Genomic DNA, 12,103 nt, shown 5'->3' on the forward strand with positions numbered 1-12,103 from the left:
GGAAAATTAGTCCTTATCAAATGATCTCAGGCATAGTTGAGAGATCTCAAGATCACACACACAGCGATGCGTGCACATACAACACTTATGTCAGAGAGGGACTTCTTTTTTCCTAGGGTTATATATTTTCATGGTTATTTCTGAAATGGAATAATTCCACATGATATCTGACCCTTGGTCTTTCAGGAAACCCTTTCAAGAGGAGTACACACAAATGTCAAGGACACTGATCTCAAATCTATTTTGATAATATCCTCCCAGGGTCTGAGGAAGAAGTCTGATTGGACAAGAGCAGCCTTGAAAATCCAAGACCACCTTCGATGCATTACGCTCGAGATGCTTCCATTGACGATCATGATCGAGTAACATTATCATCTAATAAAATGATATATAAAAAGAATGGCACATTCTCAGTGTGCAAGAAGCTGTTACTTTGTGGTCTAAAGCATATGTACTGATTGCAATTCAATTGGTTTTTGAAAAATTTAGGTATAACCTTGAGAGTGGAAACTCCGAGAAACAGTCTCCATGGATCATCCATATTCATATTTCGCAGGTATGTCCAGACATCTGATCAATAAAATATTACCCAAAATCATTTTTGTGAGAAAACTTGCTTTTATAATTAGGTCTTCTAAATAATTATGGAGGTAAGATATGTGCTCCTTTGCCATGCCTTTTTCTCCCCATTAAGGAGACTTCTGTTAAGTAGAATAAAATCTACAAAGGGAGATCCAGCCAATCGGGGGCACTATACTATGTTGCCATAAAAGCCCCGTAGGAGTGGAGGAGAAGAAAATACTATGGTTCCACTGTCTCATAAATCTTCTGCGCAGATCTAGATCTCTGTATGGCGGCCCAGGTGGCCAAAAGAGTGTGATATACTGCAAATACACTGGGTGTCATAAGCGTGAATACCCTTGAAGGCCTTTGAGCATCTGGCTGTCCAGATATGCCATGCTGTGATACTAGCAATAATCTCCCAGGTGGTGTCAATACTCAGCGATGGTGGTGTGGAGTATTGTGAATGCGGGGTATCTTGAAGGAAACATCTCTGAACTAAGCCCCCCTATGGACAAGTATAACAAGTTATATCTTTCCAGATAGTCAGTCCCCATAAGTAAGAAAACCCCCAGCAGGATCGCGATGAAAAGTGTTGGTGTCCCATCAAGACCCAACACTTCAGTAGTTCTGGACTACCTAGCGGGCATTGTCTAGCCAAGCTATCCATCTGTAACCAATGTCATAAGTGGGCAACAGATGCCCAGCACCAGTCTGCTAGAACTCGAGATATTCTGGAGATTAACCCAGATGAGCCAGGGATCACTCTGAAAGGTTTCCGGTATGAGTCAAGAGAGACTGCTACTATTCATGGCACAAGGAATACAACAGTGCATGAATGAAATCTCACATTATCAAAGCACATTACACAAGATGCACAGTTATACATGGGACACCACACAGATAAGACTTCAATATGCAGATGATCTACATGTACTGCAGTCTATGGCTTACAAACTGGAAACATTCCATAGTTCAGCACAATACTCTTAACAAACCGGAAACATTCCATAGTTCAGCACAATACTCTTTATTCTCTTTCCTGAACCCTGGGTGACAAGCCCCTCTTTTGTCCTATGAACTAGCCTTTTATCCTTCTCCGCTCATCCGGGTACTACCCATTCTAAGACATCGTTACAATGAAAACCGTCGGCTCATGATGAATCCATTATAGGTGAAGCCCCTAAGCATCCATTGGCTGTTTGCTTGAAAGGAGAGCTTTGCACTTGATCTCTGGATGAATGATGTTTGATCCTCCTTCATGATTGGGATTCGTGCTTGGGAAGGATAATAGTTTCCTGGCCTGATGTGCCATCAAGCCCTGACCGTGTGGATCACGTAATTGTCTAATCCATCCATGGTCATAGTACCAAGAAGAAGTGACATACCAATCTGTGGAAGGAGGGCTCTTGGCGCCACATCGAGCTTCTTGGAGCTCCAATGAAGGAGCTTTTTCTTTATGCACATGAGCACAGGGGCCAAGTGCTAGGCAGATGTAATGTCTATCCTGACCTAGCATCCAAGATATCTAGTAGTGTATCCTTTCTCAATCCGTGTGAAGCCAACATCTCCCCTCGGACATCAAGTGTGAAAGGACACAACATATAATATTTTGTACTTCTATATTATATGGATGTGGCACACATGCAAGGGTTGACTTGCATTTTGTGGATACCACACTTTTGGCTCTCTCTCTCTCTCTCTCTCTCTCTCATTTTCTGTGTGTGAGCTTCTCTATCCTATGCCCCAATCAATCCTCGCTAACCCAAAATCCAACAGACTTATGCCAATTCATAAAAGCCCATGCTGTTAGACAACATTCTTTCAAGGCAACAGCTGCTCGCTGAAGCTGCGCCCCGCCTCCTGCCTGCGCGACCTGCACACCAGCTCCCCCCCCCCCCCGCCATTGTGCTCTTGCCCCCCCCGCCTGCTTTTGTTCCTTCGCCACCTTCGCCTGCTTTCTGCTGCGCCCCCCCCCTCCCTCGTTGCTGCGCTCCCTCCCTCCTTGCCCCCTCGCCCCCTCCCTCCTCGCCTCTTCGCCTTCTCGCCCCATCCCCTTCTTCGCCCATTTCGCCTCTGCATCGCCCCCTTCCGCCAGCATTCTCCTCCCCGCCCCTCAGTCGTGCAGCTGCCGCCCCCCCCCCATGCTTTTCCTTCGCCGTTTTTACCCCCCCCTCTCCTTTTCGTGCTGACCTCTGCCCCCCTGGGGGTTTTGTTTCTTTTTTCCTCCGGTCTTCCACCTTCCTGTGTGCAGCCCGTTTCTTGCAGGTTTTCCGCTTTCGCCTCGCCTACGCCTGAGCTTCAGACTCTGATGGAGACTCCTCCCGCCTCGCCTCAGAGGGACTCATCAGCAGCCCCCTCGCCCGCCCCCGAGGACACCCCCATCAGGCTTTCTCTTTCGCCGGAAGAGGAAGCGAGCCTCACCGCAGAGGTGGAACGCCTTCAGGCCCATTCCACCATCTGCCGTATAGTCGGCACTCGCCCCAGCAGAGGGGAGATCCGGGATCTTCTCCAGGCCTGCCTGCTTGCAGATGTGGGCAAGATCCTGGACGTACAGCTTCTGGGCCGGGGTCATTATCAGATCGAGTTTGAGACCGCCCAGTGTGTGGCCAAGGTCCTTGCCATGAGTCCCCTTGACATCAGGGGTGCTCGGGCTTTCTTCAGACCTTGGCAGCATGGCTTTGATCCAGCAGCAGCTGAGCAGGGAGAGCGCCTTTTTCATGTTACAGTTTGCTTCCCTGGACTCCGCCGGGAGTATCTTCCGCTTCTCTCTCGGCTAGGAGCATTGGTGGGCTCGGTACTCGAGACTGGCCCCACAGCAGCTTCAGTGGTGGCCAGAGCAGCTGGGCTACCCTCCGTCAGAGTTTTGGTGTCTGACATCTCCTCCCTTCCTAAGGTCATTCAGCTACCTAGGATAGGGGGGGGATGGATTGATCAGAGAGTGGAGTTCTCGGGGCTCCCGAACCAGTGCTTCATATGCAGGCAGGTCGGCCATCTGGCCAAGGCCTGCCCTCGCAGGAGACCTCGACCCTCACCATAGCAGCAGGCCCCTGATGGCCCGCCCACAGATGCGGCACGGCAGGCTGCCTCCGGGACACCTGCTCAGGCCACAGAGACCTCGGAGTGGCAGCCTGGACAGGGGCGCCGCCGAGGGAGACAGTCACAGCAGCACGCAGAGACCGCTGCACAGCAGCCAACAGGCTCAGCCTCACTGGGTTCCCGTGTGAGGAACAGCTTTGCTCCTCTCCAGGAGGAGCCCCCTGCAGTGACTGAGGACCAGGAGATGCCAGCACCCCCTCCTTCACCCCCCCCACCCCCACCCTCATCCCCTTCCATTGCCTCGCTTCCACCTTCGCCTCCGCCCGCCCCCGCTCCGGTCTCGGCAGCGGCTCCCTCTCCGCCCCCCTCGCCCCCCCCTCCTCCCCCCCCACCCGCCTCGCCTTCCCGGGAGACCCTGCCAGTCCCCTGGCGTTCGCCCGCAGTCTGGAGGGCGCTGAGCACCGATCTCGCTCGAGCACCACAGATGACTCTGCCTGTCACAAACTCGTACAAAGCATATATCCCCCACTGCATATCCTCGGGTACCTCAATGTCATGCAATCTGTGCATAAGCTCGGCACGTGGTACGGTATCGAAGGCTTCGCGGAAGTCCACAAAGCAGCAGTATATCCTTCTCTTATGTGCCCTGTCCTCTTCAATAAGTGCCCGAAGTGTGAGTATGTGATCCAAGGTAGTAAATCCTCTCTTGAAGCCAGCCTGTCCATGTGCTCGATGACCATGCCTCTCTGCCCATCGGCTCAGCTCCGACTGCAATATAGAGCCATATAATTTGGCCAAGTAATGACCAAATCATGATCGTCCTGTAGTTGCTTGGCACCATGGGGTCCCCACTCTTAAATAGTGCTACAATGATATGCTCTGTCCAGCTTGTCGGAAAACCCTCACAAATGGCACGATTAAACACATGTACGATGAGCGGAGCCAAAGTGTCTCGTGCATATGAGAAGTGCTCTCCAACTAGCCCATCATGATCCTGTGCCTTTCCATTCTGTAACTTGTCTATCGCATCTAGCACCATCCGCATAGTAAAAAAGGTGTTGCTAGCCGGTCTAGCTCCCAGTGGAGGGGGGGTGGGGGGTTGTCTTGGTGCATCATATAGCTCTCTCGCATAAGTATGCCATGCCCCTGGTGCAGTAATCGGAGTACCAGGTTGTCTCTCGTGAAACATCTTCCATGCCCTCTTGCTGTCCTTCCGGAGGAAGAATTGGTAGATCTCCTCCTCTAGCTTAGCCAGATAGGCTCGTTTCTTCCTCCGCACAAGGCGCCGAAAGATCATCCTAGCCTGTCTATGCGTGTGAGAGCCAATGGCAATCTCACGCTGTAGCTGTGCTCGTGTCTCATGACACTCATCATCATACCAACTCTTCTGTGGGCTGCGGGGGTGGGTGGAAGGGATAATAGTGCAGGGAAACGCATATGAGGCAGATGCATGTAGTACACCTGCCAATCCTCTCGTGATCTCATCCAGAGGGCTATGCGGGTCTAAAGCGAACAAGCCATCAGATACTACATCTCGATAAACCCCAACTGTCTCACGTGTAAACTGATATCTCGGGTACCTAGGTAGTGGCTGGCCCATCTCTCGGGGAAGTGTGAAACTCAGGTATGCATGATCGGCTGCTATGCCAATGGGCCTACAGGAAATCGTGAAACCCCGCACATCAAGTATCAATGAAGGAGATCCCATCAAGTAGTCCACTGTGCTCGCTCCCCCTTTAGAGTTCCAGTGTGTGAGAGCATCTGATCCTTGCCATCTCGATAAGCCATTGTTTATGTCCAACCCATGTGCACTCCCGAGTGTGAGAAAATGCCTGCCATAATCTGTAATCTCCCCCTCATCCTGTGCTGATCTCTGCAACCTTAATCCTCTGTCGTGATCTCCCAGTACATAGCCTCTTGAGTATCATACAACTCTGTTTGCTCTGTGCGTGTACGTGCATTAAAGTCTCCCAATAGTAATATGTCTCCCATGCTGGCAAACCTCATGATATCATCATATAGTGGTATATAGGGCGACTCTCCTGATGGTGCAAACTTGGAGTGGGCTGGGGAAAAGTAGCATACCGCCACATATAGCTCGCGGAGCCCCCCTTTGCATATTCGGACCCACATGTACCTCGCATCTACATCTCTATGTACCACATGTATTTTGTCACGAAGCTCCTCCCTGTAAAGTATTGCCACTCCTCGGGATCCTCTGGTACCTCCCACTGTGCGTGGTTGAGGGCGGAAAACTGATTTCCATCTATAACCCCGGACGTCAGGAAGCCTCTTGTTTGTGCACTGATGGGTCTCCGTATACATAGCAATATCACTGTGTCTGAAAGTATCCTCAAAGTATCCTGCATCTGTTCTAAGGGCCCCGTTGTAATTGCACACCGTGAATCGCAAGGTCTCATATGCCACGCACCGTCAAGTGGGCCTCCTCTCCGTAATGATGACTCCACCATCTCTATATACCGCCCATTTCCCCTCTTTCCTTGCCTCAAGCACACGCGGCATGTGTTCCTTCCGGTGTGCTATCTGTGCCGGTGTAAGGTCCTCATCCAAGTAAATCTTCTCTCCCTTAAGGGCCATCCTTTTGGAGAGGAAGGCCTTCTTCTTCTCCAAGTCACCAAACCTGATGATCAATATCTTCGCCCTAGTTTCATCTCTACCTACCCCGTATCTTCCCACCCAACTACACGTACATGTAAGGCACATGCCCGTCTCTTGGCTTCCTCTTCCAATGTAGCATTCATCACCTCTACTTTATTGACTGGTGTATCCTTCTGTTTTTTTACTACTTCAATCCATGGGTTGACTTCCTCAATTTGTTTCTTTGTGGCACTGGCAATTTCAGCCGATGAATGCATTTCCTTCTCACCTGTAGCCACTTTTGCCTTACATGATTCCAAAGTGTTTTGCATTTCTGTGATGTCTTTTTCGCGGTCAGCCATACATGTCTTCAAAGTGCCTTCATATGATGCAACTGTTGTGCCAATCTCTCGAGGCATGTCATCCTTCCATTTCTACATCTCTTTTTTCATTTCTGTGTGCATCAAGGCTTGGGCTAATTCAATCTCAACCCGTACTTGGGCTTGCATTTCTCCCTTCAATTGGACATATATCTCTTCCTTCAGCGTTTCGTATATCACTTTCCTTTGGGCATGCATCTGCTTGGTCCATTCCTTTTCAAGCTCCTGTCGCATGGTGTTCATCTCTGTCCTTATGTGAAGCTGTAGCTCCTCATAAATGACCTCGTCTCATCGGGCCATCTTCGTAATCCTTCGTGAGCAAGGGGACATGATTCCTTCCCTCAGTCTTTTACGGTAGGCATTTGGTGCCTTCGTGGGGGTGTGAAAGGTCGTCTCACCATCCTGTTCCCCCTCTAGGGGTTGAGAGATGTTTTCCCCTACTAGTTGCTGCCTTGGGGGCCTGAGCAAGGGTGGGTGGGAAAACAGGCCGAAACTGAACTGGAACTGGCAATGCTGTGTTGTTGCAGCATTAGGCGGAAATTCTTTGTAAAACGTGTACTGATCTTCCTCTTTTCTCTTCTTTATGCTCCCCGCAAAGTCACAGATGTGTTGTATGCAGGCGATAGAAAGACCCCCAGGCTGACCAGCAGATTGCAGGGTCTCGAGACAACAGGCGTACACCTCTACCTTGAGAGATGATGTAGACTTCTAAGCAGTAGCCCCTTAGGCTTCAGATGGCTCGTTCAGACACACGCATAGCTGTTGATGAAGTACTCGACCTAACGCAGTCACCAGAAGTGGCAAAATGGCCGGCGTGGCTGAGACAGCTCACTGGGAGCGATTCCGCCAAAATGGGCGGACCCTCTGCACTCGCGCCGCCCACGGTAGTGGACCCTCTCCACTAGTTCGGGCCCGAAGTAGCGGGAGGAAGGTGGAAAAGTTCGTGGCGGGCAACAGGGAACGGCAATGGGATGGCGGTGCTGGCTCTAAAACGGCGGCTGCAGTGACGCTTGGCTCTGCCAACGAGAGAGAGAGAGAGAGAGAGAGAGAGAGAGAGAGAGAGAGAGAGAGAGAGAGAGAGCATGAGGGAAGCAAGAGAGAACAAGTGATTAGCACAAATCCTAATCCTAAGCATACCACACATGCTAGATTAGAGTTGCAAGAGAGAGGGAGAAATGAAATGATATATTAACGTCTTCAAAAGGCCAAAATGACCTATGAGACCAAAAAGGTTACAACAATTGGTGGATCTGATACAATGTCTGTGTAAGAAAAGCTAAAACAACTAAATAACTAACTGAAACTGAAACAACAACTATGGGGAAAAGTAAGGTACTAGGAGCTCCTAATGGATAACATCTGGGAAGGAAAACTCCAGCAACAAAGGTAAGCATCATATACATCACTATCCAAGGATGTCTCTCATCGGTCGATGGCGGATATCCTCAATGTCCTCCATGGTGAGTACTCTGACTGGACGTCTCCCATGCCGTGCTAGTATGGTCCTGATCCTCTGTTGTAGTCTCCGCCGGTGTCGAGATGGGCCTCTCATCTTGGGGCGCCTGGACCGCCCTAGCTCTATAGCCCGATCAATCAGTGTACCTCACGTGCGGCTATACTCTGGGGCTAGCTGCAATGCCTGCTGGCCTGACTGCTCAATCTCTGGTCGAAAGAAGACTGTAATCTGCCTCTATAGGTGTCTCTCCCTCTCTGATCCCCTCCCTCTCAAGAGACCCTCTATGTGTCTACGCAGCTCCAGCACGTATAATCCGAGGCATCTCTGATCCTGGTATCTCATGACTCTGGAAAGTGGTCCAAAACCCTCTCTGAACACGCAGTGAAAACGGCCTCGTATCTCATAATATATTGGACAGTGACACATGTAATGTAACTCTGTCTCTGACTCCATCTAGCACAACTGACAAATCTTGACCTCAGCTGGTCCTCTGAATCTGCCAGTCTCAATCTCTAGCTGGTGTGAGGATGTGCGCATCTGACCAATAGCACACCGTACCCCATGAGAAAGATGAGTATCCGTGTAGCTGGGTCTAATCACAAACCCATCCTCCGTGAGCTAGAGAAGATGATCTCTATAGAAAGCCATCTTCGTACCAAGCTCGTGAACACTCCACTTCTATTGTACAAATGGGAGAAAGCATTACAAACAAGAGAAATTGGATTTTATAGTTCCAAGCCTTTTCCACTACGCCACTCGGGAGCAAGTGACCCGGGGCGCCCAAAACATAGTTACAAGGGTTTTCTCTATGGATTGGCCAATTGACCAAGGTCCTCTTATTTGTTCGTCGAAGCTCAATACTTTGGGAACATCTTTAGGGCGTTTCTCTCATTAAATGACAGGATTTACAATATATAGTGCCGGCGTCCATTACATAAGTGTGTGGACATAGTTGTCATAGGAATGTGTTAACGAATATGTGGTTAACATACTCTCCTTTCTAAAGTCGATCGTGTCCTCATGATCAGTAAGAGGTTGTCGAGCCATACCCTAACGGTCATGTGAAGTTACCTATCCGTCGAGCTTGAGCATAGCTCAAGAGCTCCACCATAGCTGCTCGTCGGCTGTCATCCGTCTGCACTCATTGTCACACCGAGGCAGTTGCTCTAATCCTATGGGTGGTGCAAGCTCTCGCAAAGATCTTGTGGGATCTCGCCGGAAGAGAGAGAAAGGAAGCAAGAGGGAGCAAGTGATTAGTACTAATCACTCCCAAACCCTAACCCTAAGCGTGTCCCCTTCCTAAAGTCGATCGCGTCCTCGTGATCGGTAAGAGGTTGTCGAGCCCTATCCTAACAGTCGTGGGAAGTTGCCTATTTGTCGAGCTCGAGCATAGCTCAAGAGCTCCACCGTAGTTGTGGTGGAATCTGTCATAGTGTAAGCCCAGCGGGGCGTGCAGTGACAGGCTCAACCACGTGTCCAAGAGAGAACAATATAAAGAGAGAGAGAGGAGAGAGAAGGGAATGGGGATCTTGCACACAGTACACCACATTGAGCGGGAGCAGGCCCCGCCCCCTTTCAGGAATTTATTCAAGAACAATCCACGGGCATGTTGGCCAGGATCAATACAATCAATAAATACAAAACAAACAAATATGCCGATGTAGGATATCCAAGTCGATGTCAATGTCGACGCACAAGATCTCTGATGTCGAGCACACCACAGGAATGACCCACAAATATCTCTCACCCGGCTAGTACCAGATCCAATATCCAAATCCAATGGATCCCAAGTCCAATGAATCCAAATCCAAGTCCAAATCCAAGTCTAAGTCCAAGTCCCAATCCTAGTCCAAAATCCAAGCTCCATGTCTAAGCTCCGTGTTACATGTTCATGTTCAAGCTTCATGCCCAAGTTCTATGCCCAAGTTCCATGTCAAGCTCTAAATCAACTCGCTCATCCCATTAATAATTCCCACAATTCCTATAGCCTTGTCGATGATAACCCGCATAGCTCTCTGGACGAGATCACGAGAGGATTGGCAGGTGTACTACATGCATCCGCCTCATATGCGTTCCCCTGCAGTATGATCCCTTCTCCCCCCCCCCCCCCCCCCCCCCCGCGCAACACTGCCCCACAGAACAGTTGGTATGATGATGAGTGTCATGACACACGAGCACAGCTACAGCGTGAGATTGCCATTGGGACTCACGCATAGACAGGCCAGGATGATCTTTCGGCGCCTTGTGCGGAGGAAGAAACGAGCCTATCTGGCTAAGCTAGAGGAGGAGATCTACCAACTCTTCCTGGGGAAGGACAGCAAGAGGGCATGGAAGATGTTTCAGGAGAGACAGCCTGGTACTCCGATTACTGCACCTGAGGCATGGCATACTTATGCTAGAGAGCTATATGATGCACCAAGACAGCCCCCTACCCCCCCTCCACTGGGAGCTAGACCGGCTAGCAACACCTTTTTTACTATGCAGATGGTGCTAGATGCGATAGATAGGTTATAGAATGGAAGGCACAGGATCATGATGGGCTAGTTGGAGAGCACTTTCAATATGCGCGTGCACTTTGGCTCCGCTCATCGTTCATGTGTTTAATCATGCCATTTGTGAGGGTTTCCCGGCAAGCTAGACAGAGCATATCATTGTACCACTCTTTAAGAGTGGGGACCCCATGGTACCAGGCAACTATAGGACGATCATGATTGGTCATTACTTGGCCAAACTATATGGCTCTATATGATTGGTCATGAGGGTTTCCCGGCAAGCTAGACAGAGCATATCATTGTACCACTCTTTAAGAGTGGGGACCCCATGGTACCAGGCAACTACAGGACGATCATGATCGGTCGTTACTTGGCCAAACTATATGGCTCTATATTGGAGTCAGAGCTGAGCCGTTGGGCAGAGAGGCATGGTCATCGAGCACATGGACAGGCCGGCTTCAGGAGAGGATTTACTACCTTGGATCACATACTGACACTTCGGGCACTTATTGAAGAGGGCAGGGCATAGAAGAGAAGGATATACTGCTGCTTTGTGGACTTCCGCAAAGCCTTCGATATCGTACCACGTGCCATGCTTATGCATAGATTGCATGACATTGAGGTACCCGAGGATATGCAGTGGGGGATATAGGCTTTGTATGAGTCTGTGACAGGTAGAGTCGGAGCTCCAGGCGGCGAGCTCCAGGCGGACTATCCGATATGGTGACCAGCACGATAGCAGTGAAGCAGGGATGCCCACTATCGCCCACCCTCTTTGGATTGTACATTGATGCGGTCTCTGATTATGTAGACAGATTGGGAGTCCCAGGGGCATGCTTGGCAGGGTTTTTGATACCCATCGTGTTATATGGTGATGATATTGTTCTAATCTCAGTCTCTCCGAAGGGATTACAGAGACACCTGGATGCATTACAGGCTTTCTGTGCGGATAGAGATCTGACAGTGAACCTTGGGAAAACCAAGGTTATGGTGTTTAACACCACACAGGCATGGGTGACGAGATCAGGGCCTCGGTTCACTTTCCGAGGGGAGCCGGTTGAGTATGTCAGATCATATGTCTACTCGGGAGTTACTTTCATAGGACCGTGTTTCTCGCTTGAAGGAGGCAGTAGCAGCTAGATTAGCTCGAGGGCATGTAGCCTTGGGGGCACTTGAGAGGCAGTGTGCACACATGCAGTTTCCGGAGCCGTGCACCAAATGGTGGCTATTTGATACGCTTGTCACACCGACCCTCCTGTATGGAGCTCCAATTTGGGGTCCCAACATACATCACAGATCTCAGAGAGGGACGGAGGCAAATGGAGAGACCACTGATTATGATGATTTCCCGCATGATTCAGAGAAAATCATCAGTACCACATGAGATTGTTTGGGCTGAGCTGGGTGCCGCACAAGTAGTAACCGAGGTCCTATTCCAGGCAGTTACCTTTTTACAGCGGCTATGGGAGCTCCCTCAGGAGAGGTACTCCCGATCGGCATTGACCTCATCCATAGAGTTTGCAGAGGATGGAGATACTCATTGCTGGTACGCTGAGATGAGATCATGGTTTGACCTA

At 50.0% G+C, this 12,103-nt stretch overlaps 1 protein-coding gene across 5 annotated transcripts in view; it reads left to right on the forward strand.

The window, feature by feature from the left end:
* LOC147617845 (DNA-directed RNA polymerase IV subunit 1-like) overlaps positions 1–12,103 on the forward strand; it is a 158,296-nt gene that overhangs the window by 25,359 nt on the left and 120,834 nt on the right. For all 5 annotated transcript variants that reach the window (XM_086776104.1, XM_086776108.1, XM_086776105.1 and 2 more), the window contains 2 exons: positions 187–362; positions 490–556. In XM_086776104.1, the coding sequence (XP_086632230.1) occupies positions 187–362; positions 490–556 (243 nt within the window). The remainder of the gene's footprint in view (positions 1–186; positions 363–489; positions 557–12,103) is intronic.

This window comes from Cibotium barometz, chromosome 36 (assembly GCF_041138505.1).
Source record: "Cibotium barometz isolate CiBa-2024 chromosome 36, ASM4113850v1, whole genome shotgun sequence".
Classification (NCBI taxonomy): domain Eukaryota; kingdom Viridiplantae; phylum Streptophyta; class Polypodiopsida; order Cyatheales; family Cibotiaceae; genus Cibotium; species Cibotium barometz.